General features: G+C 55.1%; 1 protein-coding gene across 4 annotated transcripts in view; it reads right to left on the bottom strand.

Moving 5' to 3' along the window:
- Positions 1–26,381, bottom strand: part of GLP1R (glucagon like peptide 1 receptor) — a 46,314-nt gene extending 19,933 nt beyond the window's left edge. For 3 of the 4 annotated variants that reach the window (XR_012034321.1, XM_072833175.1, XM_072833176.1), the window contains exons 1-5: positions 18,045–18,168; positions 10,258–10,354; positions 9,393–9,500; positions 1,828–1,946; positions 1,379–1,485 (exon numbers count right to left, since the gene is read on the bottom strand). Coding sequence is in view for 3 of the 4 variants with exons in the window: in XM_072833175.1 (XP_072689276.1) it covers positions 1,379–1,485; positions 1,828–1,946; positions 9,393–9,500; positions 10,258–10,354; positions 18,045–18,125 (512 nt within the window). In the remaining variant the exon portion in view is untranslated. Of the gene's footprint in view, positions 1–1,378; positions 1,486–1,827; positions 1,947–2,252; positions 2,425–9,392; positions 9,501–10,257; positions 10,355–18,044; positions 18,169–26,172 lie in introns of those variants that run through there. The other variant, XM_072833177.1, reaches the window with a different exon arrangement.
- Positions 26,382–27,836: the final 1,455 nt, after the last annotated feature.

Raw genomic sequence — 27,836 nt, forward strand, 5'->3', positions numbered from 1 at the left:
TTCAGACCAGGCAATTCTACTCAGAGGTATGTGCCCCTGGAGAAATGCACAGGGGGGTCATAAGTAAGAATGTTCCTTGTAGCAAGCTTTGTAAATCAGAGAAGGAAAAAAAAAAAAAAGGAAAAACTCCAATACCCATTAAAGTGACAACAAATAAATTGTAACACGTTATATACATCAGAGTCTGGAGTGACAGTGAAAATAAATGAAACAGAACTACCTGTATCAACATGAATGAATCTCACAAGAACATACCAGGCCAAAGATATCACTGCGAAAGAATATGTACAACATGCCATTAAAAATATGGGGATCCCTGGGTGGCTCAGCGGTTTAGCGCCTGCCTTCGGCCCTGGGCGTGATCCTAGAGTCAAGGGATCAAGTCCCGCATCAGGTTCCCTGCAGGGAGCCTGCTTCTCCCTCTGCTTGTGTCTTCGCCTCTCTCTCTCTCTCTCTCATAAATAAAGTCTTTAAAAAAATATGCAAAACTCGCCACTACATATTTTTATAGGTATTACAGTGGCAAAAGTACAGAGACGTATGGGGATTATAAGTAGCCTCTTTGGGGGTTCCCTCTGGTTGGGAGTCCCCCCAGGGCCGCGTGACTGCGCTGACTGTGTGGTAGGCATTAGCTCTTAGGCTGGGTATTGAGTGCACCAGTGATCAGGATCAGCCGCTGTGTTTTCAGATCTCTGAACTACTTCATAACACAGGGGGAGAATATTCACTGAGCGAGTGCGTGTATCGAGCACTGACTGTGCGCCCAGCACTCCCTGTGCCAGGTGGCATGGGGGCAGCAGGAGGAAGGAGGCCTGTCCTACTTCTGCTGGCTGGTAGCCTGAGGTCCCTGCACTCAGAATCCCTCCTGACCTTGAACCCAGCCCGCCCTACCCAGCCCACCCCCACCAAGTGTGGAAGGAGTGAGAAGAACGTGGTTCTCTGGAAGGTTAGATTTAAGGAAGACCTTTTCCAAGGGGCTCATAAGCTCCAAAGAGAAGAGTCTCTAAACCCTTGAGATCTTATCCAAAATTGTACTGAATTCCTGATGATTTAAGCTTTGCATGCTCCCTGGAGAGGATTTCTCCGAATCCTACCACCCGCTATCATGGTTTGGGGAAGCGTGCCTCGTGCATTCCTCGTGTGGTGTTTGCTTTTTCTTTTCTGCAGTATTCTATGCCTGCTTTTACAGAGCTCAGACCAAGTACACAGTGTCCTCTCCTGTGTTTTCAGCCTCATATGCAGGGAGGGGACAGGTTCTCTAGAGATGTCTCAAGAAGAAGCTGCTGCTCTGTGACTTCAGTTTGGTGCTCCCTCATCTACCCGGGACAGAGCAGAGGGTTGGGATGACATGGCCCCTCCGGGCCCCCATGCTTCTTACCTGAAGCTCAGGAGGATGGCCGAGGCGATGACCAGAGCAGAGAAGGAGAGTGTATAGCCCACCGTGTAGATGATGGAAAAGGACAGGAGCTGCTCCTCTGGGGAGCTCTGTGTGCACATGGGGGACACAGTGCCCATGAGGCAGGCCACACCCTCCTCTCCCACGTCCTTCTTTCCCACAGGCCAGGGACAGAAGCAGGGCCCCAAAACAGGATGCACTGGGAACCCCAGAACTAAGAAAGAAAATGACCTGTGGCCATGAACCTTGGACTTCTAGGGCCTTATCCCGAGACCAGTGGGGTGAACACAGGTCATCTCTGCCCCGCAGGCATGGTGTGCAAAGCCCACAGATGGCTGCAGACTGGCCCACCGGGTGCCCAGGGTCCCTGCTCCAGTGAGGCTGGGACCTTGCCACCCCTCGCTGATGCAGAGCCCCCATCTTCAACTCACTCTCTCCCCTCGCTTGGACTCCTCGCACTCGGACAGGTTCCTCCAGGGCAAGCTGGAGTTGTGCTGGCGCAGCCACAGGCCCTCAGCCGTGCAGAATCGGTACACATGGCCCTGCAGCACTGGGGCGGAAAGACACAGGAGCTGAGCCTTGGCTCAGTGCCTCCTGCCCCTCGTTCCTCCCCATCCTGAGGGTCACCCCAGCGCCCCCAGAATTGACCTTCTGGAGTCAGCAACACCTCTTACACACACACATGCACATGTGCACATACATACGCAGGCCCCCCTCCGTTGCCATTTGCCCATTTGGCCCAGGACAGGACAGGCAGTCACTAAGGGCCGCCCCAGCTCCCCCTTCAGCCTTTCCTCTTGGCCACCCTGGGATGCAGTTTGATGAAACTACATTTTTGAGATGAGACAACTCTAACCCATTTCCATGTCCTGCCTCCAACCTCAAGTCACAGTACTGACAGGTCTGGCGCTGACCACCTGACAGCTCCACAGACACACGTTGCGACTTCTGATTTTCAGGACTCAGCCTCTACCTCCCTCCGACACTCGACAGACAGAAGAGACCCTGGACAGATGCGCCCACAGCTCCTGAGAGGAAGGAAGAGACACAGCCCTGTCCTCAGGGAGCCCCAGTCTGAGGGAGGAGACATAGTCCTGCCTTTAGGAAGTCCTAATCTGATAGAAATGACACTATCTTATCCTCAAGGATGGCCTGATTAAAGAGAATACAATGTCGATGATAGAGGCACAGTCCTTGGAGACCCTCCTTCCAAAGGGGGAAGATCCAGTCCTCCCTTCAAATAGCCCCACTCAGATGTTAGGGGATAGAGACTGCTCTTGGAGACCTTCCAGTCTGAGAGGAGGGAGAGGTCCAGCCCGTTCCTCAGAAAGCACCCAGTCTGAAGGCAGAAGCACAGTGCCCAGCTTCAGGTAATGCGGACTCACAGGAGAAACGGTCCTCAGAAAGTAATAGCATAAATGCAAACTAAGAGGGACGCCTGGGTGGCTCAGCAGTTGGATGCCTGCCTTCGGTCCAGGCATGATCCCGCCGTCCCAGGGTCGAGTCCTGTATCGGGCTCCCTGCTTTTCTCTCTCCTTGTGTTTCTGCCTCGCTCTCTCTCTCTCTTTCATGAATAAATAAATAAAATCTTAAAAAAAAAAAAAAAAAGCAAACTAAGAGAGATCAAACATAGGCCCAACAGCACCGAGGGTAGGATGTTTCCCGTGCCCCTTCACGTTAAGGCCACCATGCCCCACTGTCCCCTATCCAGGGAGGTGGGTGGCTTGGGGTCCCTGGTTCACTGTGAGCTCATGAGAGGGACGGAGGGGCTTACTTGTGCCTGGGAGGAAACGCCTCATTACCTCTCTGGAGGAGAATGTAAGTCTGACCCCAGGGCCAGGAAACCAGGGTCAAGAACAGGGTTAGGGTTAGTTAGAACAGGGAGACCAAGGAGGAAAACTGGAGCCAGGACAAAATTGAAAAGATTCAGAAATTCTAAAGGACTAAAAGATTTTAAGGACCAGCTATGGGACGAAGGTGCAGTGGGAGGGAGAGAGGGAGCATGGAGAAGCATCACAGGCCCTGGCCAGAAGTTTCCAGGTGGAGAGGTTGCAGTAAGTCCAGTGTATGGGGAGAGGCTCATCGACATGTGTGCATGATGGGAGCATGATGGGAGCATGATGGGAGCATGAGCGGAGCATGAAGGGAGCACTCCAACCCCCAAGGCCTGCCCCGGAAGGGCCCACCCAGCAGGGACACAGCCATCTAGCCCAGGGGTCTGACAGTTCCCAAACACCCAATCTGCCCACTGTTGGTGTGTGTGTCAGACCCTCATCCTCCCTTACCCCCGGGCCCCCCATCACTCGGTGCAGCCTCCTATTCACTCTTCTCCTTTCTCCCCCTTCTCTTTCATAAACAAGCCCTGAACCAAGGCCCCCATCAGGAGACAGAAGTATCTGGTAATACTGTAGGGTAAATCTCCTTGCAGCATCACTGCTTCTAGAAGAACCTGTATTCTAAGAGACTTTACCTGGAAGAGAAACACAAACCTGAAAATCTAATGGTGGGACTTCTAGCTGTGAGAAGAGCCAAGTCCCAATGCCCCTCAAATGAGTTTATGAACAAAATCAGGCCAAGACAAAGGCAGAGAAGGGGAGGCATGTGGTCTGATTGAGCAACTGGAAGGGCTCCTTCAGGACCCCAGTGCCTCTCTCATCTGCTGCAGGGGTTGAGTCATGTTAAATGAGACCAAGCTGGTCGTAAGTGGCAGTGACGGGGATTTGGGCTGACCCCAGAGGGAGGGAGACTCAGGCCAGAGCCCTCACTGGCAGCCCCCTATGATGACAGCAAGGGGGGAGGAAGAAGGAGGCGGAGGGACCAGGAGAAGGGAGAGGACATGGCAATGCGGCACAAACCACCCAACTGCCCACTCACCCAGGCCTCAGCCCACAGCAGTGTGACCCCAGGGATACCCTAATAATACCACCTAGCACAGGAGCACCCACAGTTGCTATTCTTCCCCTACACACATCTTCTACGCCTTCCCTGCAAGCTACACACTCACAGTACATACTACACACCTGTGCGTGCCTGGCACCTTTGGACATCACAACCACATTACAAGGTAGGTGCAGTTAACCCCACTTTATGGGTGAAGAAACTGAGCCTCGGAATGGCCAGGCGACTTGCCCAAGACCATCCAGTGGGGAAGTAGCAGAGTCCAGATTTAGACCCCCAGCTCTTTGCCTTCAGAGGTCGCAAGTTAGCAGCCAAGCTCACTGCTAACCCTCAGCAGTGGCCACGTGCATTTCACCTGTGCCCTTCTTCTGGGCTTGGGTTTGCTGATATTCCCCACGTCCTCCCAGCAGATCCTGTGGCCAGTGCGGATCCCGGCAGCCTGCCCCATTCCTGGGCCCTCTGTCTGGGGCCAGCTGGGAAGATGGGGAGGGGATACATGCACAGACGTGTTGTTACTGGCACAGGGTCAAGGGATCACTGTGTCCCCGAGAAGCTCAGGGAGCCCATGAGGGTGTGTCTGTCAATTATCCTTCATTAGCGGCCAGTATTAAAAGCCAGGGCTCATTCTTGGCCAGGCCCGTGGTCCCCAGATGCCCATCTCGGCTGGAGGTGGGGTGGGTCCGGGCCCAGCCCTGCTTATCAGCTCAGCTTTATCTGGCCCAGGAGCCGCTGGTAAATCACAGCCAGGGGCTTGGCTCTGGTCTTGTCAACACCAGGAGGCAGCCGGCCGCATGCCAGGAGGCCCAGGGATATTTCATTAAGCCGGACCCTGGTGCTGGAAATAAAACCCCCAATTAAACACTTCCCCTCCCGGAAACTGCAGCGGCGTCTGTAATCAAGCTAACAGCCGCCCTTCCACGTGGATGCAGGCTCTCAGGGCCGTGGAGAGCTGCTCATGAATCCATTAGCTTCTGCACCCTGGCAACAGCGGCGGCCGGGACTCCTGGGCCCAGCTGACGGCCCGGGAAGCTAAGATTCGGAGAGGGTAGTCCCAGGCTCCCCGCAGTGTGGTGGAATGAGGGTCAAAGGCAGGGCTGGGACCGAAGGCACCAGCTTGGGGCAGGATGGGGTGCCGGGGGGCAGGGGCAGCGCGTCCATCACGGCCCAGGAGAAGGACTCAGGTTCTGAACTACGGAGGCCCCCGTTCAAATCCTGGTTCTGCCCCCAGCCAGCTATGGGACCTCGGGCGGACCTCCCTGGCTCCGTTTCCTCATCTGTAAGATGGGAACCGTGATGGCATCCCAGGTCTGTGGTGTGAGGATGAGGAGATAAAGCACGGGAAATGCCTGGAGCACAGGAGGCCTTCAAGACACGGTTACATCGAAAGCCCTGCTGCTGCCCCCCACCCCAATTTCTCCAGAAGGTGCTCCCTCGTGGAGGCGAGGGCTGGAGCAGGACAGCACCCCATCAGCCACAACTGCTCCAGGGCCAAGCTCTGGACCCGGTCTCCTTGGGGCAACACCGGCCCGCTGTGAAAGCTCGTGGGCTTGACGAGACTCGAGGGAAGCACCTGTCAGAGTTTCTGAGAATTGTGAGTTATAGGCCATTTTAAAAGCATTTTACGACTCTCCTATAATGAGAACTAAACCAACAAGCAGGTACAGATCAGGAGGGGGTGCAGCTAATGAGACCGGAATGATTTGTAAGGAGCAGATCAGCTGTTTGTGGGTAAATGAGGCTGCTGGATGGCCCTTGGGCAGCAATAGGCTCTCGGCAGCCACTCAAGCCTTCTGGTACAAAGTCTCATTGATGCCAGGCATCACCTTGAACACGTTCCTTCCTTGACTCATCTGCTTCTGCCCTCTGGAGTCCCGAATTCTGAATTAGAGGGCTCGGAAGTCAAGGGTTTGGCTGGCGTCCCATCCCTGGGATGTTGTGTGGCTCTGAGGCCTGAGGCCTGGCCCCAACTCCAAGGAGTTGCCTGGCTGTCCTCCCCTCCTCGAGGGCCCTCCTTCCCTCTTCTCCATCTCTCTGTTCTCTCAGGCCTGGCGCTGATGTCACCTCTCTCTGGAAGCCTTCCTGATATCACACCCCAGGCAAAAGAGGTGGCTCTGACCTTCCTTTGGGGCTTCCTGGGCCTCTGAGCCAACCTCTTCAGCCCTGTGGTGAGGGGTCACCCCTTCTCCCCAACGCACGCTCACACACTCCTGAGACACAAGCAAAAGGTAGGAGGGCCCCTCTGTGGCCACAGCCCTACTGGCTGGCCTCTCCATCACCATGACCTCCAGGTGTCAGGGGAGCCCCGTAGCCCCGTGTCTGCTCCACTCCAGTCTAGGATGCTAAAGCTCCCCCCTTAAGAGTACTTGGTGCTTTACACACCTCAGTGGCCCCTTAGCCCTGCCCCACCTCTGTAAGTGGCCCCTCCAGTAAAGTCTCTTCCAATTCCCAGCTGAGTGTGTTTCTGCAGGACCCTGCCTACGGCACCCTGGTCCTTCACTCCACCCTTAACTCACACTGTAAAGATTCTCCATAGGCTCTTCCCTTGACCAGCCCAAAAAAGCTCCAGTTACTGTCCTCTTCCTGCCTCCACATGCCCTAGTGGGTGTTAGGGAGGCCCCTGGTGCCCCCCTCTGCTGAAGTGACTACCAGGACAAGCCAGAAACAGCAATTATGCTGTGGGAGCCCACGGTGGGTGTCTCTGCAGGTCCGTAACTCAGGACAGGAGAGAGAAAGGCAGGCTCCGTGATTGGGAGTGTCAGAAAAGGGAGTGAATTAGCTTGGTGCGTCAGGGGAGGGGGTGGAGGCTGGCAGGGGGCCTGTGCGGCAGCCAATATCTTCATGGAGAAAGCAATAAAACTGTGTTCGCTCATAAACGGGCACCACCAGGACCTATTTCCTGCTCAAATAAAATTAAACGTGATGGATGGAGCTGCAAGTGGCAGGCAGAGCTGGGGGCAGCTAAGTGCTGAGTGATGGGCCCTGTCCTGGGCCTGGCTCCCTGGGGTCTAGAGGCCCGACCCAGGCTGGCCAAGCAGCCGGTCCCAAACCTCCGGGAGGCAAGGGAAGTCTGTGGATTTGGGGCAGTGAGCCCGATAAATAGGGTGGGTGAAAAAGATGAACAGCAACCATTTCTCAAGGACCTGCAATCCTCCCAATACCCTCGTCACCTGGCTTTATCCCATATCCTAGATGAACAAGCTGAGGCACAAAGGGGTCTGGGAATCTGCTGAAGTTCACAAAGCTGCTCAGAGCATTGGCAAGCAGAGCCATCAGATTGTAGGATTCAACTTTTTCATTGGTAGGGAGAGGGCAGGCAGCTTGCTGCCCTCCCTTGGAATGCTCCCAGCCTGCAGAGGCCCAGGCCACTCACCTGTCTGCATGCCCAGAGCCCCCCCACAGGAACATACCCACATGCACACACAGGTGTGTACCTGCACACTCAAGGGAGCCTCATGGAGCAGTTAAACACACTCTAAACCAGACTCCGGAACTGATTCCTGGGTCTGCTACTCGCAAGCTTGTGAGCTTGGAAAAGGCACTTAGCATCTCCGTGACTCAGTTTCCTCCTCTGTGAAATGAGAGCATGATCAGAGTACTTACTCATGGCGTTCTTGTGAGGGGTGAGTGTAGGTGTGTAAAGTGCTAACAACAGGTCCCAGAAGTGCTGTGTGAGGGGCCACGGATCCATGCTGTTCTTACCAGGTGTGTGCCTCTCTCCAAGCCCAGGCTCTCCTGGCACACCCTGGGGTGAGGGAGGTGTACTGGGAGCCTCCTTAGCACCCCTGCCTGGGCTTCATCTGACTTTAGTCCTTCGTTCTAAGGTGAAGTCAATGCCAGGCCTTGCCAGGTGCCCTGATGTTCCACTAAGGGGCCGCCTCCTCCAGGAAGACTGCTGCCTTCCCATACCTCATTCTCAGGCTTGCTTTGGGGCCAGGTTCTGCTTGAAGGCCCCTTCAAGGCACAGTGGTTGAGTGCAGTCTGGGTTCAAATCCTGGCTCTGCCATTTACCACATCATCTGGAGCAAGTGGCTTAAGCTTTCTGGGACCTCAATTTCCTCATCTGTACAAGCATAACGAGGGGATAGTTGTAAAGAGTAAACAAATACTCTGCTTTTAGGGCAAGACTTGGGACATAGATAGGCAGTAAACACTAGCTGCTATTATTATTAATGAAAGTGTCTTTTCTCCTCTTACTGAAACTGTGAGCTCCTTGAGGCAAGGGTGCTTGTCTCCTGTTAAACTCTCTGGTGCCTGGGACAGATGGGTAGCAGTGGGGGTGCATGAGCTACTCCTCCAGTCAGAGCTACTCTGCCCTGCAGCCTCTGTAAGTCCCTGCCTTCCAAAGACTCTCAGACCTGCCCAGACACATCTTTTCCAGGGCAGAGTGTCCCCTACAGGCAGGAGTGAGCTAGGGAGGGAACCCACTGGGGACAGACAACCCTACCAATGCCCTGATCACTCATGCCATCTGCGTTCATCTGACCAGTGAACCTCCCTAGTCAGGAGGTGGCAGGTAGCCGTACGAGGTAGGGGGCACCTACACATAAACACACACGCACATATACACACGCCCAGAGCAATGGTGCTTCTAGGTAATACCCCAACCCTCGGATCTGTTCCTACCTGGCCCCTTTCCTGGACGGAAGGGGCTTAAGTCAAACCCCACACTCCAGGGCAGCCCGGGTAGCTCAGCTATTTAGCACCGCCTTCAGCCCAGGGAGTGATCCTGGAGACCCGGGATCGAGTCCCACGTCGGGCTCCCTGCATGGAGCCTGCTTCTCCCTCTGCCTGTGTCTCTGCCTCTCTCTCTGTATCTCTCTCTCTCATGAATAAATAAATAAATAATCTTAAGAAAAAAAAAAAAACCCACACTCCAGCACTCTCCTCGCCTGCCAGCACAGGCCCTAGCCTATGTTATACCTGATACTCTTCACTCCCCCTCCCAGGGAAAGTCAGGCACCCATTAGGAGGCCTAAAGACCTTCTGGGTGGGGGAAGGGGAGGGCTGGGTCTGGGCAGAAAGGCAGCAGAGTGCACCCTGCTCTGACTCCGCCCCCACCCCCAGCCTCTGGACACAGGGGGAAATGGCGAGGACTTACCACTGCTGGCCCAGGGCAGGTACCAGGGGCAGCTGACATTCACAAAGGAGCCCGGCAGCCCGTCCGGCCAGCAGGCATACTCATCGAAGGTCCGATTGCAAAACAGGCCTGGGTGCAGGAGGAAGAGTCTCTGAGTCCCCGCCTGGACTGGTACTGGCATCTCCCCTCCGCTCCCACCACAGAGGCTGGTAGGGGAGACCCCCCATGCCCTGCTAAGCTCTGCTGAGCCCTTACCATCTGCCACGCACTTCCCCCAGCCAGCAGGTACGGGGCAAGGGGACCCAGGCACTTAGCAGCAGTGGAGCTTTGAGCAAGTTATTTAATGTCTATTTTCTCATCCGTAAAATGGGGTCAATCCTGAGCCCACAGGGCCTTTTGGGGACAAACGATGTGTGTTACATGGATACCTGAGCTCAATAAACAATCCCTACAGGCCTATCCTTCAAGGATCCATTGCAGACGAGGGGGAAATGGTAGCTCATGAGAAGATAACCTCCCTGTGGCCACTGTGCTGTGACTGCGGGGTCTGGATTGGAACCTAGGCCTACCTGCCTCCAGTCTCTGCTCTTTACACCAGCCTGTAAACTCCTCTGAAACATTTATTCTATAAATATGCTGCTTGGGCCTCCAGCCCCGGCACAGGCCAGGAAGTGCGAAGGAAGGCAGAGGATGGCAAGGCCAGGTCACTGCTCCTAAGAGGCTCAAGCTGGAAGTGGGAGGGAATAACATGGCACCCCAAGCTAGAGGCATCCTGGAGAGGCAAGGGATGCCCAAGCATGGCTTGGGGTGGGGATGCGGTTGGGGTGGAGGTGGGGCTTCAAAGTCTCCAGGGAATTGGTTGGGTGAGGGCCCCACCTGGACTCACCTGTGGCTGGAGGTGGAGTCTCAGTCAGGAAGCGCTGGCACTGGTGTCGGTATTCTCGCCATTTCTGCACTGTCTCGGAGAGGGACACAGTGGCACCCTGTGGGGGGGATAGGGAGAAATGGAATGCTCCTGGGTCCAGCCAACCTCTCTTTTACCTCCTGCTGCCACAGGCTTGGTTTCTTCATCTCCAGGGGACCTTAGAGCCCCAAACTCCACCAGGCATTGGCTATCTCTGAGAGAGGCGCAGAGCAAGTTATTGCTTCACTTGCTTCAGCAAGTTATTGTGTCGCTACCACACAGGGGCTCCAGGGGGATGTTTTGACATCTTTATGCCTCCCGTAGACAGGTGCGTAGCTTGATGCGTAATCAGTGGCCAACAAATGTCTACTGAAATGATGCGTTTTGGGCAGTGAGTGGGTGAAAGGGGAAGGGTGTGTGTCTCATTCATGGTCTCCTCTGGCCTCACCTAGGAGGCAGAGTTCCTGTGGGCTCAAGGCTTCACTATTGCCACAGATTCCTTTCCCGGGGTCCAGTCAGCCTGCCTGCAAGGTTCCTGCACTTTCGACCATTCTCTAAGCGGACATGTAGGCCCAGGGTGGGAGAGAGACTCAGCCGACGTCACGCAGTGTCCCAAGGAGCAGAGAGGGCTAAGGCTAGGACTCTGAGTCGCCCGGAGCAATGACGGTGATGAAGTACGCGAGGCATGTGGTGTGGTGGGGTTCAATGCCGCGGAGCCTGGTAACGCTACATCATTAGCATCTCTCCTGGAACATGCAGTCGTTTTCTGGGAGGCCAAAAGGATCCCCCACTGTCCCGTTCTAAGAGAACAGTAGAGATCAAATATTCGGTCCAGCTTCTGTCAACTGAAGAATTCCTGAGGACATGGGGTCAGAAAAGTTCCAGAATAGGGAGATCAGCTTGCAATGGGGTGGCTCCCATTATCTGTGAGTAAGGGGATATGAACCTCCACTTTTAGATAAGGTAAACACAACAGGCTTTTTAGCATAGAGACCTAAACAGACCCACCCGCGTGAGAAACGTCCCTTCTGAACATTTTTGTTCACTTTCAATTCTGTCTTGGGACGTGTTTCTTTTTTCTTTGCATTTTTTTCCTAAACAGGCATAAGATTATAAATATTCCTCATTTGGAGACTGTAGATGCTACAATGACCAGGGAGCCCCTTGTACAAAATTTAGGGCCTATACATAATTTAAAACAGAATTTCAAGTTTTGAAATCACAAAAATCTACATGTGTGCTGAAATTAAAATAGCTTATTTTTAGAAGCTTGCACCCTTGACTTGGTGCCATGAGCACATGCTGGATCTGGTTTGGGGTCATCCTGCCCTGGTTTCAGCTGAGTCATGGTTTGTAAGACACCTCCCATAAAGACACAGGTTGTCATGTGCTCATCTCTGCCCACATAGGAAGCCTCTGGAAGGGAACAAACTTGATTGAGCCCCAGCCATGCTCCGCTCTCACTCTGCTCTCTGAGCTAGTGTGCTAAGGCCCAGGTGGTGCCACCTGAAGGAGCTCTTCTGGGGGCAAAGTTCAAGTGATTTGTTTAAAAACCAAACAAATATAAGAACAAGGAATAAAATACAACAGTAGTGAAGGCAGTGTCTTGATTTTAGCTACAAGTGAAGGGTCAACAGAATTTTTCACTGGAGCCAGTCCTGGTGGATCAACCCCACTCCTCACCGCAGCCCTCTTCCTTCTATACCCGCCCTCAACACCCCAACACCCCTCCCCCCCCATGCAGCAGCTGCGGGTAAAAGGACAGAAAGCAGAAAGGCAAGGGAGAAATCTTCATCTCTCTTTCTAGAAGGAAAGCAGGAAGGAAGAAGGTCACGGTCACAGCTGGGAACTAGGGCAGAAGGTGTATCTGTGGCAGGGAGTGGGGGAAAGGAAGCCTGTGGAAACCAGAAGTCTCGGGGCGTGCATAGGTGTGAGGTTAAAGGCTAAGGACAGCACTGTGATGGCCAACCTGGCCACAAACACGCCAGGGAGGTTCAAGGCAGAGGCAGTCCTGTCACCTGCTCTGAACAGAGCTGCTGAAAGAAAACTATCTTCAGGGCGCCTGGGTGGCACAAGGGAGTCTCTGCCTTCTGCTCAGGTCATGATTCTGGGGTCCTGGAATCGAGCCCCTTGTCAGGCTCCCTGCTCAGCAGGGAGGGCGCTGCTTCTCCCTCTCCTTCTGCCCACCCCCGCTCTCTTTCTCCCTCAAATAAATAAATAAAATCTTTAAAAAAAAAAAAAAAACTATCTTCAGACTAGAACTCCCTGGGGGCAGGACTGTGTCTCCCCTCAGACTGGGGCTCCCTGAGGGCAAGGAATATTTCTCCCCTGAGACAGAGAGCTTCCGGACAATAGGGGTCCTTTGTCTTCTTCCAGCACCAGCTCAAGGTCTCCACAAACTTCTCACTGCACCATCCCCACCCCTCAACTCACACACACAAGTAGCACGAACTACCGGGACCCCTTGCTTCTCCCTCACCTGGTGTTTATGGGAGCCACAGTGTGCGCCAGGCTCTGGGAAGTAGTGAGGATGAGGGAGGTGGGGAACAGAGAGCAGAAAGACAGAGGCGTGGCCTGAGAAAGTCCCCAGGCTGCTTGGGGGTCGGTGGGGTCAAGGGGTTGGCAGGACAAAACAGAGAAAGCAGAGGTGAAAGTGCTCAGGGGGTGGTTGGGGCCAGGCTCAGTGTAAACTCGGCCCTGGGGGACTCTGGGGGCTGTGAGTTGGGGATGAAACTGGGCTAGCAAGAGTGGAGGGTTGGAGTTGCGGCAAGACAGCCCAGCAGGGACAAGGATGCGGAAGTGGGGATGGTGACACTCCTGCCTGCAGAGAAAAGCCACATACTGGTGTTCTGGTTGAATTTCTGGACCAAGGAGAGAGCAGTGGCCAGGACTGGGATAGACACGAGGCTCTGGTCTGGGACAAGGCTGGTGACCACCAGTAAGCAGGACCCAATTTCTCAGGTGAACAGACTAACACAGTGGAGGGTGAACAGCCCTGGCTTTGGGCTCAGATCCAGGCCTGACCCTGGCTCCCCCATAAATTAACTTCGTTACCTTGTGCAAGAGTTTTAACTTCTCGCCTCAGTTCACGCATGTGCAAAGTGGGAATCAGAATAGTCTCTACCTCTCCCCTACCTCGGGATTGCTGTGAGAATTAAGTGAGTTAGTGCTTAGAAGGGCCCCCTGGCACATGGAAAATGTGCAGTCAATGCAGCCCTTCTCAGGACTTCTGCGCTTATAGAAGGGAGAGGACCAGGTGCACAGGGCAGCCTGGCTTCCTGAGGAGACTAGGTGCTGCTCTTCCTTCACTTCCAGGATCAACAAACCCCCAGGAAGAAACGAACATATTTTTATTTAGGCCAAGGGCCAATCATTCTGCTTCGAGTGTGGCAGTGGCCAGCAGCAAGCCCACGTGGGGATAGTCAGGATTCCCTGTCTGTGGGCAGAGAACTGTGAGGAGGGGCCTGTCCCCCAGCCCCCAGCCCCATTTCATCCTCCTATGGCTTGAGTCCCTGCTTCAAGACTGATGGGGTGGAGTTGCGGGTGCTGGTGACGGGAAGGACGCAGCGGTGGATGCTCCTGCCCCTCACAGGGCAGCAGAGTTGGCCCAGAGAAGAGGTTAGCGGTGGGGGCTAAGGGTCAGGGCAAGGGCAGGTTGGAAGTTTCGAGAATCGGGCCTTGCCAGGCTTTGTGAGACCTCTCTGAAGGGGCTGTGGGGGTAAAATGGAGACAATGCCCAGGTGGAGGTTATCCTAAGGAGGGGCATCTCTCAGATTCAGGAGTTGCAGGAGGAAGCAGGAGGTGAGAAAGAGCATGTCAGGAGGGAGTGGTGTGCTGGAGAGAGCACTGGACAGGGACCCACAAGTCCTGGGTTTTTAAATCCCAGTTCTGGCTACTAATGTGGGATTGGTTGGATGCCCTTTAATCCTTTGGGGCCTCAGTTTCCTCATCTGTAAAATGGGCACACTACTGGTCTCAAAGAGTTGCCATACAGACCCAGCAACCTAAAGTGGGTGAACATCTTTATGAATTATCAAGCCCCGTACAAGTGGGCAGCAATGGAAGGAAGAGCAGACAGGGAAGGATGGAGATGGAGCGGCTGCTGGGGGGGGGGGGGGCGGTGACGGGTTTTTCTTTTTTTTTTTTTATTATTGAAGTTTGATTTGCCAACATATAGTGTAACACCCAGTGCTCATCCCGCCAAGTGGGTGACGGGCTTTCCAGCCCTGGGAAGGCACTCCGTCTCCAAAGACTGGCTGCTCACCTGAAAAATTTCTCCTACAGTTGTATTTCTCAGGGTGAACAAGTTTTATCCCTTTTCTGGGAACCTTTTTTTGATTGAGGGAAAGAGGAATGAGACCCTGGCCTCTCTGGGCCACCGAGACAGGAAAACTGGGAGAGGACTCCACAGGAGAAAGATCGCAACGAGGACGGCTCTGGGACCTCCCAACTGACGTGGCCCCCATCTCTCCCCAGGCCCCCACCTCCTTCCTCCTCGCCTGCCTCCCAGTGCCCAAACCATCACCCTGGCCCCTGCGCCCAGGAAGGGTGGGGCTGCCAAGCTCCTGGCCTTTGACCTCATTATTTTGTCCTTACGGGCTCCAGATATGTGAGCAGAGGGCAGGCAAAACTGACACCCGGTGTCCTATGCACAGGAACCCTCACAGATGCTGTCACACACATTACCACACACACACCACTGAGCACCTACCTGCTTATATACTGAGACGCGAGAGTCTCTCCCCCCTCCCCACGGACACAGGCTGTCTGGGGCTCACTCACATGCTGAGACACTGCCCCCAACACACACACATGCACACACACACACACAGACTCCTTGACTGGCATATCCTCAACTCACACTGTCACACACATGCACACAGAAGAACAGTCACACACTGTCATAAGCACGCTGTCCCTTGCCCACATACGGGCAGACACCCATTTACACAACAATCTCTCTCTCTCTCTCTCTCTCACACACACACACACACACACACACAGACCTTCTCATGGACACAGTATCACACATGGGGTTGCAAACACATGCACACTGTCAGACACACAATTCCATGCTGAGATGTTTCACACACAGTGACTCGGACGGCAGCAGACTGCCACACACAGGATCACATACAAATAGGCAGAGAGGGGCTCATGAAACCCACAGCCTCCTCCCCTTGCTCTCTCTCTTTCCGTGTTTCTGTTTCTGTGCTCTATCTCTGTGTCTATCTCACACACACACTCAAACACACACACACACACACACACACACTCAGAGGAATCTGCCTAGGGCCAGGCTGCAGCTAAGGAAGGGCCTGTGTTTCCTCAGAGCAAAGAATCGGAGGGCAGGATGTGGTTTCTTGGTGGCTCCTGGCCCGGCCCCTACCTGGGATCCGTGTCCGGGAGGGAGCCCAGCTCAGAACAAAGTCCATGATGACCGCCGTGCACCCCGGACTCCCTCCACCCTCCACTAGAGTGCAGAGGATCAGGCTTCTGACAGCCCCTCTCCACACCTTACTCTGCCCTGAAGAAAGTTTCCAGATTCCGGAGGACAAACGAGTCAGTTCCCCCACATGCCATTTCAGGAGTCCGGTGTCTCAATCTTTTTCATAACTTTCTGGGCCAGAGCTTGTGACTCCTGCTTACAGACGAGGATACCAAGGTTCGGGATGGTTGTTGTCCTACCCAAGATCACCAGCTAATAGCAGGCCGGAGATCTGAACCCAGGTTTGGCTGGTTCTAATTTGGGGTATCAAAGGTTTGCCTGTCTCCTCCTAGACCAGTTCCCTCACAGGGGTCCCGAGGAGGTAAGGAGTGGGGGCAGGGGGTGGTCCTTTCAGCAACAGTGAAGGAGTGTCCTAGGCCCCCTTCTTTAGAGGTCAATTTGGCCATCCCCCTGCCTGTGAGGAAGCGGCTGCCAGCCCAGCCAGACCTGACAGTGGGCAGCTCACTCTGGGTCCTTCCCACCTGGAAGCAGGTGTTAGACAGCCACCCAACTTCTCACCCCGTTCTCTGTTCCTGAATGACAGAGTCATCCTGTCCAGGAACTCTCCTTTTCTGAGCTTTTGTCCCCTGTCGGTGACATGGAGGGAGTAACTCTAGTCTTGCTGATCTCATGAACAGGAACCCATTTTTAAAGTCTTCTATGTGGGCACAGGGTTGTGTCACAAGGACTGCAGTGTCACCTCAGCCCCTTTGCTCAGATCTCTGTGGTGGCCTGGGATGCTCAATTCCCCCAAGGAGAGCATCCCCTGAAAGCTCCACCCTCTCACCTGGCTCATCTGCCCTTCTCTGCCCTCCCAGGCCTGCTAGGGCACCAGGATCGTCAGCTTTTGCACTGGCCCAGGGCTGAGGGGTGAAGGGATCAGAAGTAAGGGCAGGTTCAAGGAGCCAGATTCCTCCGGGAAAAGGGACTTTGGGGGACAAGACAAGCAGCCTCCAGAACCTCTCCTCTTCCCTTAATCCATACCAGGTCTGCAAACGGGGCCTGGAGCAGCATGGGAGCCAGCAGCAGGGCCTTCCTCCCCCGTCCTGGCCCGGAGGCAGTAAAGGTGAGCCCGAGAGGTGGTCATGCTAACGCCCTGCAGTCCTGGCTCCTGAAAGATGCCAAGTACACCAGGGAAGTCAAGACCTGGCTGAGGGACTGGGGAAGGTGCCGGGGAAGTGGGAGTGTCTCCTGTGGCTAGGGTCGGTATCTTAGCTGGGGGACAGAAACAGGGAGGGAAGGAGTCCGGAAAAGAATATGGGGAAGGGGGGGCACCCCCGCTGAAAAATGGGCCGGCACATCTGTCCATATCTGGATTCTCAATCAGGCTGGTGTCAGCCTTCGGCTAGGCAATGGCCCCTCATCCAGCCCCCTCATCTGTGCTGGGACACATTCTAAGGCCTGTCCGGGTCCGCTCCCCAAGCTCGCAGTTCTTTAGGTCTGGGGTAGGGACGGGAGGAAGAGATGGTTTCCTTGACACCGGCCAGGCCACCCAAGCCTCCTCTCCTGCTCTAGCATCTCACCACGTCCTCGGACAACTCCCCGGGCAGCGGCAGGCGGGCTACAGCCCCGGGCCAGGGTGGCGGCGCCGGGCAGGGCTGCGCGGAGGGGCTGCGGGGGTCCTGCCGTGGTCCGCGGCCACAGGCATCCAGGGCGCACCGGGCGTCTCGGAGCGTCCCAGTGAGCCTTGTGCTCTACGTGGTCCACCAGGTGAGGCAGAAGGGGGGTCGGACCGGTGTGTGGAGGGGGCCTGGCTGCTTCCCGGGGATCGGGGGCCTCGATCGGGTTTGCCGCAGGGGCCGGGGGGAGGGGGCACGCGAGTCCCGTCTGGGAGGTCAGGAAGGAGGACAACAAGCTGCCACCGCAGGGTCCCCGGGCTATGAGGCAAAGGCTGTGCTGGGGGCGGGGGGTGCAGGGGGTGCCCGCACCCGGCCCTCTCCGTCCTCCGGGGCCTCCTCGGGGTCTCGGGCGGGCGGGCAGGGCGCGGGGGCGCCGTGGGGGGGGCGAGCCGGGCGCCCCGGGCCGCGGGCACGAGGCGGCGGGGAGCGGGAGTTGGGAAAGTGGCCCGGGGCGGCGGCGGGGGGCGGGCGGGGGCGGGGGGCGCCTGCGGGCCGGGACCTTGCGCCGCCGCCCCAGCCCCCGCTCCGGGCGCCCCACTCCCGCCCGCCCCGCCCCGCCCCGCCCCGCCCGGGCCGCGGAGTTTCGCCCAAGTCCCGGCCCCCGCCCCCGCGCCCCCCGCCCCCCGCCTCCCGCCTCCCCGGGGCGGCGGGTCGGGTCTCACCTGGGGCCGGGGGCCGGCCGTGCGCAGCGCCCCGAGCAGCAGCAGCAGCGCCAGGCACAGCGGGCTGGGGGCGCGGGCCATGGCGGGCGCTCAGGGCCGGGCCATCGCCGCCACCTGCGGGACCGCGCGCCGCGACTGATCCCGGGCGGCGGGCGGCGGGCGGCGGGCGGCGGGCGGCGGGCGGCGGGGGAGGAGCCGGCGCGGGGCCGCCCCGCCCGCGGGAGGGGCCGGCGGGGTCCCGCGAAGTGGGGTCGCCCCGCTCCAAGTCCTCGGCTCCTCCCGGGCTCGCCGCCGAGGGCCGTGGCGGGGGAGCTGGCGGGGCCGGGGGGCGGGGCCCTGGGGCCCGAGGATCGGCGGAGCCGGGGGCGTCGAGGGCGGCGCGGCGCGGGGTCCCCGGGCTCCCGGCGGCGGGCGTCTCTGCCTGCGCCTCCCGCATCCCCGTGCCCCGCCGTGCGGGGGCTCCGGACGTTGCCCGCCTCGGTACCCGCCGCCCGCCCCAAACACAGCGCGGGCGGGGCTGGGGGCCGGGGGTGCACAGGCGACCCTCGGTCCCTTCTCAGGGCCAGGCTGCGGCGGACGGCGCCGGAATGCGCGGACTTTCCTTCCCCGGTGCCCTTAAGGAGTAGAGGTGGGAAGAGGGGATCACCCCAGCCTCAGAAGAACTTTGATGTCCCTGTTGGGAAGGGGGCGGCGGCAGCACGCAGTCTGGACCCTCCATCGGGCAGGTCTGGATCCTTCCAAAGGGAAAGAGGGTCTGTGAGATTAACTGCTCTCCCGGAGAGAACAAAACTTCTCAAAGCCCTGAGGGAAGTTGGAAGGACTGGAGGGTGGGGGGGGGGGTATCGGGGGGGGGGGGGAGGTTGTGGGGGAGGGGAGGGAGGGAGGGAGGTGGGAGGAGCCAGCCAGTGCGAGGAGGCAGGGGCTCCCGTCCAGCATCCAGCAGGAGGGATCCCCCTCTCCAGGAAGCTCTACCTCCACTACCTGGGACTCTGGTGTTCCCTCCCTTGCGCAGAAGGCGGTGTGCAGTTACCTTTCATGTGCCACTTAGGCTTATTAGCTTGTTCAGCTGCCTCTGACAGAAAACCCCACATAACAATGGGGTAACCAAGGGCTCTCCTATAAAACAAGATCAGAGATTCAGCTTCTGGCTGGAGCAGTGACTCCCTGACCATTAGGGTTTCCCTTGTTCTTCTAGCCTCCACCATTCTTACGGCCCAGGCCTTCCACCAAATGATCCAAGGATACGGCCCCAGCCGCCACTGTGATATCCAAATTCCAGCCAGCAGGAAGGAGGAAAGGGAAGGGGAGGAGTGCGCCTCCATGGGTTAAGGACACATCCTCAAAGTGGCAGCGATCCACACCCATTGATCGGAGCTTTGAATGCATGGGCACTCCTCGCTGTAAAGAAGGCTGGGGAAAGTTCCCTTTGTCCCAGTTACTGGCAAGGTTCAATATTGGGGTTTATATTACTCTAGGAGAAGACAAAATCCGGTATAGATATATAGATGGTATGGATAATCGATTCCAATACGGAGAAACAACTTGCAGGCTCTGCTGTACCAGGGGTGGGGGCTGGGGAGGACGCTAGGGAAGGTATTCAGACAGAGCTGGGCGTTTGCCATGAATTAATCAGCCTCCAAATTACAGTTATTTGCTAATTGCCTATTGAATACTTTGCTATGTGCCAGACACTGAACCAGGTCCCAGGGAGAAGGTGGCAATGCTGCCTCTACCCTCAGGAAGATTCTGTCCTGGGCATGAGAAGACATTAAACAAATAATTATTGGAGCCATTTCTATGACAATTACAATCGTGATCAACCCTGCTGTGATAAGCAAATGCTACTGAAGTCCCCTCCTCAGCCCTGAAAAGACCGCTTCCATCCTGCCAGCGGGCTTTCTCTGACCAGGAGATCTTTGTGTCCGGCCAGGGCAGGCTAGGCACCCGTAGGAGCAGCTCTCAAGCATGGCTGGACAGACGTGGATGGACAACTCCCCCAGCTCCTGCCCCTGGGATGGGACACCTCAGAGGTGTGTGCAAGGCTCTCAGAGTTCCCAGCATGAAGGAGCCCCAGCCTCCTGCAGCTTCCTTCCTTGGCCTGTCCTGCCTTCCAGCAGCAGGGGACTAGTGCTGCCTGCAGGCACCTCCCAATACCTGGCCTGAAATCTTCACCCGAGTCTGGGTTGGGCATAGGAGAGTATCCAGGGACAGAGGTGACCTTCTGGGCCCAGAGGCATTTGGGTGGCAGGTTACTGAACCTCTCCCAGGGGCCCAAAGCCTCTGATTTTTTCCTGATGGTACCTCTCATCTCAGGACGCCGTACCCTGGGTTATAATTGCCTCCTTCTCACCTGACTGGAGATCCGAGAGCCAGCAGAGTGAATGCTCAGTGTTCACAAACCCTTCCTGGTTCTGTCTCTGGGGGTGATGAATGATACTGGGCGCCATGCCCTGGTTCTTCTGTGGAAGCGGCCTGCAGCTGCTGGGAGCTTGTATGTTGGACATTGGGAAGATCTGTCTACTCATCTTGTAAGTAAGTGTCTGGGTGGATCCAAGGTCTGATTCCTTTCATTCATTCACTTATTCTTTTTTTTTTTTTTTTAACAATTTAACATCTTTCCCTCCCTTCTTATCCCATCTCCAGAGGATTAGCTTTCTCAGACCCTTATATGACCTCATCCCTGAGCCCATGCATTAGTCCCTGATCACCTAGGACCAGGTCCTCAAAACTCTAAGCATCTAAGAAGCCTCCTTGGGACTGCCTCCGGCTTACTTCCCAACTGGACCTCTTGCAAGTGCCTCTCTGCCTTTCACACTAGGTCCCCTCTATCTAGGCCCCCTCACTTACCTCGCCTGGCTGGGCTCCTACTCATGCTTCAGGGCCTAGCTCAGATAGCCTCATCTCTAAGAAACATCTCTTCAGCCCTGCCGGTCACTGCCCCTTCAAGACCGCATGGGTCTCTAGGCAGCAGCAAGGGCTCTGGAAGGCTCCCCTAAACTTAGTTCTCCTCCAGGATTTCCCAACTTCTGCCCACCCTCAGAGCCTCAGTGAAGGGGTCACCCCCACCTGGAAGCTTTCCATAATTCCCCGCACCCAATTCCTCAGGGCCCCCTTCCCTCGTGCTTATGGCCATCTGGGTACTTTGGAACCCTCTTGAATGTTTGCTGGTTAATATCTCAATTTTCTCATGGACTCTGAGTGCCTTGAGGGCAGGGGCCTTGTTTTACTCCTCTTTATAGCCCACAGCACCCAGCACAGTGTTTGGCACCTACTAGATACTCGGTGACTCTTCTTTAAAATAAGAAATGGAATGAATGGAAGCACTTACTGTGTTCTATCACTGTCCTTATTACTTTCCCTCGTTGGACTGTGGGTTCCTTAAGGGAAGGGATCTCTCCTCGTTCATCTCTGGATATCCAGCATTAGCACAAGTCCTGGCACATAGTAGGTGCCCAGTAATGTTTGATGCAATAGAAATGTGTCAGTCTAAGTGTCCAGTGAAGTGACTGGCACATGGTAGGTGCTCAAAAAGTTATCAGAAGAGAGATGGGCTGGCAGAGAAGAGAGATTATGTCCTGGGGGAGTACAGTACCCCCTCTCCCCACAATGTTATCAGGGCCATTTGCTCAGGCCCTGCTATGGTCTGAACGTTTGTGTCCTCCCCACAAATTCATAGGTTGAAATCCTAACCCCCAAGGGGGTGATTGTGGAGGTGGGGCCTTTGGGAGGTGATTACGTCATGATAGCAGAGCCCTCTCTCATGGTGACATCGATACCCTTATTAAAGAGACCTCAGAGAAGTCTCTCCCCCTGGCTACCCTTCGAGGACACAGAAAGAAAGTGGCCATCAATGAACCAGGAAGCAGGCCCTCGCTGCACACCAAATCTCCAGTGCCATGATCTTGGACTTCCCAGCATTCAGAACTGCGATAAGTAAAGGCTTGTTGTTTATAAGCACCAAGTCTATGATATTTTGTTATAGCAGCCCCAATAGACTAAGGCTCCCTAGAACAGAGGGCAGGATGAGCTACCTAAGAACAGGGATTCGAACAAGTAGACTAGTTGGCCAAACTAACAATACCCATGAACAAAAACAACAGCCACGTCCTGCTGGATGCTTAGTGCCCTGATTTCCTCAAGTATTATGAGCAAGTATTGTTACACCCATTTTATGGACAAGGAGACTGAGGCCCAGGGATGAAAAATGAGTTGCTCATAGAGTAGTGCTGGCATTCATCCCCAGGGCCAGCTGTCCCCCAGGGGGGGCAGCAGTTCCCGACAAGCAGCTAGAGCAACAGAGAGGGTGCAAGCTCTGGCTCCGCCAGCCTGGCCTGCTTGGGAGCACCCCTGTGGCTCCTGCCTCTGTGACCCCAAGCTCTGGGTCCTGCTCCTTCCTCCCATGCCCAAAGCTTCTCCTGTGGCCCTAAAGGAAGGGGCCCCCTCAGCTTTTACTAACAACTTGGTTTTCAGATTCCCTTTTGGAATGGGAATGGGAGCAACTGATGTGTGCCCCTGAGGAAAAGATGCTGCAAGGCTCTTCTCTATGGGAACAGACCTGAGAGCAGGGCACCCTGTCCTTGGCTGAAGAAAAGCCTCCTTTTAGGAGGAAGACCTGCCAGTGGGGGAGGGTGGAGAGGAAGGGAGCAGGCTAGAGAACAACTGCTAAAAGACAGGTGTCTCTTGCCCATATAGATTAGTTCCTTTCTGAGCACCAAGTTCCTAAGAAATGTGCTTATTTTCCAAAGTTCAAGACTGCCCCTCTTCTGGGGGTCCAGATGAGGAAAGAGCCAATGTCTTATTTTTTTCCAAGATTTTTAATTTATTTATTCATGAGAGACAGAGAGAGAGGCAGAGACATAGGTAGAGGGAGAAGCAGGCTCCCACAGGGAGCCAAACGTGGGACTCGATCCCAGGAACCCGAGATCACAACCTGAGCCAAAGGCAGATGCTCAACCACTGACCCACCCGGGCATCCCAGGGCCAGTGTCTTTTAGCCTAATATAAACACACACCTCCACACCGACCTTACAGCCTGTCAGTCTTGGGTTCAAATCTAGTTCAGTCACTCACTGAACACATCCCTGAGCCTTGGTCTCACAATCTGTAAAAGGAGGATAATAATAAAGACCATTTCCTGAGCCCTTGAGCCGGGCACTGACTGCTCACTACTGCCCTCAGCGTTGCCAGTGGAGTCTGAAGATCTGCTGGCCGCAGGGAGAAAGCAGAGACCTTAGGAGTGGGCCCAGGAATCCTCCTTCTGCAGGACCCAGGAGACTCCGGCTGTGCGCCGCAACAGAGGCAAGAGGGGTGAAGGAGTGTGCCACAGAGGGTGTCCCTGCCAGCAAGGGCTCCATGCCTCTGCCTCCTGCTTCTCTTCTGCCCCTGTTCCAGTGCAGGGAGCACCCTGGGTTGTGAAGTGGGATCATCTTTATCCCCATTTTGCCCATACAGACCCTGAAGCACAAAGCAGAGGGGTAACTGGCCCGAGATGGCTCAAGATAGCCTGGATGTGACCCACCCAGACCTCAAGGCCTGACTGCCCAACCCACACTCACCATTCTGCAGAATTGTTGGACGATCAGAAACAGCACTGACCCAGAGCCTGGCATAAAAAAGTGCTCCGTAAATGGCAGCATTAACACCACTCTTATTCCCCATGGCCCTCTATCTCCCCGGCTGTCGGACCAGCCTTGCCAGGTCTCAACAAGGCAGTAGGTACAGATGCTAATGTCCAGTGTCTCCAGCTGAGGACATCCCTTCCTGGTCCAAACGGCTCCAGCCCTAATCCCCCAGGCCTGGGGAAGAGAGGAGCCTGGCTGAACCAAAGGGGCCCTTCCCTCCATACCCTTCCACTCTTGCTAACCGCCAACCCTCCACACTCACCCATCCAGCCGAGTTTCCCAGCTGCTGGCTCTGTCCAGCTCTGGGGAGTCAGCTGGGGAGGATTTACAGCCTCTTGAGCTGCAGCGATTAGTGCTCTCTTGGGTGGATGCAGCTTACTCTTTCCAAGGGGGCAGAGCATTGTTTTCTTAACTGACTCCTCTGTCAAGAGAGAAGTCAGCGAGATCACTCCCTCTTTACAGAGAGGGAAACAGTCCCACAAGAGTCACGGGGTTTGCTTGAGGTCATTTAGACAGGTGCTGGCAGGGTTTGTGCACCTCTGGACCAAGGAATAGAACAAAGTGAGGGCGGACAGCAAAGTTGCTCTTTCTTCTCCAATTGGGAATTCTGGCTAGAGATGACAGGGGCTCCCTCCATCTCCTCTGGGAGGCATTCATGTTGGCGGGGAGAGGTGAGAGAAAACCCAAGGGAGGGAGAAAGTCTTGGAGAGGGGGCTTAGGAAGAGTGGTAGAACCGGTGAGGGTGGCAGGTGTTGCCCAAAGAGCCTTCTGTTCTCTTCCTTTTGACAACAAGATTACATACCCGAGCTGATTGAATGCTCCCCAGACCTGGGCACACAGTATGTGTTCATTTCCTGGGGCTGCTGTATCATAATGGGCTCACAAACTAGGGGGCCTACTCAATAGAAATGTATTGCAGATCTCAGGGAGGGGTGCTTGAAAAATCCAAAATCAGGGTGTTGGCCAAGGGCCGAGAGGGAGAATCTGTTCCAGGCCTCTCTCCTACCTTCTCTGGTAGTCCTTGGCTTAGAGAAGACATTCTCCCTTTGTTTTCACATTGTCTTCCAACTCTGTCCATGTCTGTCCCCAAATTTCCCTTTCGTGTACAACACCAGTCCACCCCAATGACCTCACTTGAACTTGATTACCTCTGTAATGACCTTCTTTCCAAACATGGTCGCATTCTAAGGTCCTGAGAGTCAAGACTGCAAGATCGCTTGCTTTGGGGGAGGGAGGTGTGATTCAACCCATAACACACCAAGACCACACCCCAGTGTCCCTCGATTAGCTTCTGTTAGTACGGCCAGTGGACTGTGGAGGAAGGTGGTATAGACCACCTCCAGGACTGGTCCATACAACTTCCTGCACGATCCTTCACACCCTTTCCTCCTCTACCTTTCAGCTAGTACACATGATCCAGTGGAGAATTCTAAGGCTCCAGGGGATGGTAGAGCCAGAAGACAGGAGGTTGGGGCCCTACATGACTGTCCGGAGCAATCTCCTGCTGACCTGCATTGTATTGTATTGTGTTAAGCCACTGAGATTAGGGAGTTGTTTGTCTCTGCAGTTAGCTCACCCCGACAACACATGGGTAGCATGTGCCCTGAGTCTGGGGCAGGGCTAGTTAGTCCAAGCAGAGGGCTTGTGAAGGCCCCCTCCACGGCTGCAGTTCAGGACTCCTGGCTCTAGGCACATCTCCTGCTGCTGTTCCCCTCACCATTATCAGTGGGTGACAGCACTAGGAAGGGGATTCTGGGTCCCTATGGCTGTGGCTCCTGGGGTTAAGAACAGGCCCATTTGTTCTAATCCACCTGTCTCCTCTCTACCCCTCCTCCCTGCCGTTCCCACCTGTCTCTGCCTTTTTCTCTGGAAAGAAGGTGGGAAGCTGGGGAGGGGGTAGTTAGGATAGAGCCCACACTGTCCATTCATAGAATTAAAGCTCTACAGGAAAAGAGGAAACATCAAATTTCACACATTTGGAAATCAAAAAAGAAGTGTCATGCAGGCCTTCTTTACTGTAGCCTTTCAGTGCCTCTGTCACGGTCAAGAAACCCACTGTGACCAACATGAGAAATGAAACCAACATCAGCCTGAGTCTAAAATAAGAGGTGTCCTCAGACTAACGGCCCACCAGCAAACAGCCTCCTTCTTTGAAATTCTCACCAGCTATTCCCTTTGTGGCATCCTTCAGACCAGCCCATCACAGGCTTAAGGAGGAAATGCTCTGCATGGGGACTTGGAGTTGGGGTCAGGAAGCTGTTCCTGTTCATCAGGAGCCAGGATCCCCTCCAGTGCTGAGTCAAGGTCACTGTAAAGCCTCATTGTGGAAATACAAGTACACAGGGCAAGTGGGACCCCTGGTAGCAACCCGACTCGTCCTGAAGCCTTCTGGATCTCACTCTCACTGACACACTCAGGCTTGACAAAACCATCTCCCTTGGTTCTGCATAAAAGGAATGTGATAATCCATTTGTTCCTTTCTCCTAAACAAAAGAAAACAAACACACACAAAAATCCGACTCCTCCTAGCCACCTGCACCTCCGTGCCTTGACTCTCTGAATGTAGACTCAGTGGTCATTGCCAGCCACCTTTGACCTCACAGGTCACACCCGAGATTCAGTTTGAGGCATCAGCAGCCATCTGGGACTGATCCTGCTGCAGATGTCTCCTAGACCTCCACAGTCTAGAAGTCGCTGCTCCCATCTCTGGTCAAGTCCTGGCTAACTTGTGACATGATAATGCTTCAGAATTCCAGAGTGGTGGATGGTTACGGAAGTTCAGAGTCTCCCCCTGTTATCATGGTCTGACCCCTAGACCTGGCCTCTAATGGGCCTGCGGCTTTTCACGGCAATTGACATTTTCCAAGGACCCAATCCTTACCCTCTCAAGGCCAACTCAAGAGTCATTTCCTTCTCTGTTCTGAAAGTCCTCATCCCCAACGCACTCAATGATGCTCTGGTTTCTGGCTTATTTGTCAAACGGGATGGCAAACAAAGCTGATGGGTCTACCCAGCACCTAATGACTCAGATGTCTGATCCTCCCTCATCCAGGTGCTCTCTGGGGCAGCTCCTTGGGGAGAGGGCTCCCAGAATTAACTGCAAGCATGGCAGTTTGGCCAGATGAAAGCACACAAACACTCCTCTGAGACAAAAGCTGATGATACCAGCACTGTGGTTGGGGGTATGTGGTGGGGGTTGGGAGGAGGTGCCCTGAAACCCTGAAATGGGAAACCATGGAGGCCTTGGCAGCGGTGAGTATGGCTGGAGTCTCAGCTGGGCTGAGACTCTGGAACTTATGGAGGCAAATGGAGGACAAGAAGTGGGTCCCCAATATTAAGCCAGGTCCAAGACATGAAAATCAAGTCCCTAGAGGTCTAAGTCTTCTCTGCCCATCAAAGAGGTTGAGATCACTGACTTTTTTCTCAGGATACCCTTCAATAAAGATGAAGTAATAAAGATCATGTGCACAGCAAAAGTGGACCTAGGCTGGCCAGCAGACCGGGCCCAAGGTATTAACTGTCATCATTAGGGCTATAGAAGTCATTGTCAGTCTGAATGACAAGTGGCCCAGGGAGGTACTTGCTGCCATCCTCAGGGCCTTCTTCCTGGCCACACCCTCCATCATCCTGGTCCAGTGGGACTACGTGGCCAGCAAGCCCCACATGGTGACACAACACTGAAGCTCTAAGCTAATGGGCCTCATCCCCGTCCCCCCGGCATTGTCTCAGCCCCCATGCCGGGAAGCTGCTACTGATGGTGGGCCTTTGCCACCTCTGCCAGCTTTGCCAAGGCCACTCCAATGGCACATTCAAGACCCACAGCTCTCACCTCTGGGAAGAGACTGTTTCCCAAGTCTCTCTGTCAGGAATTCACTGAGCCACCCCAGGGTATCTGGCAGTGGTCACCACGTGGTGCTTTTTTACAGGAAAAATCAGCAAACTGAACCTAAAAGCAAACCGACCCACAAAAGTTCCCCAAACGTGGAGAATGGGCAGATTCTAAGGAGTACGTTCTCCCGTAAGCTCCCTACCACAGCCTGGTTTAGGGGAAAGACTCTGGTCAGGGTGTGGGAAGACCTGGGCTCTCACTTTGATTCTTCTGTTGTTTTCCTTTGTTCCCTAAAGCAGATCACCTCCACCTTCCAAGTCTCCTCATCTATGTAACTATCCC

Source organism: Canis lupus, chromosome 7 (assembly GCF_048164855.1).
Source record: "Canis lupus baileyi chromosome 7, mCanLup2.hap1, whole genome shotgun sequence".
Classification (NCBI taxonomy): Eukaryota; Metazoa; Chordata; class Mammalia; order Carnivora; family Canidae; genus Canis; species Canis lupus.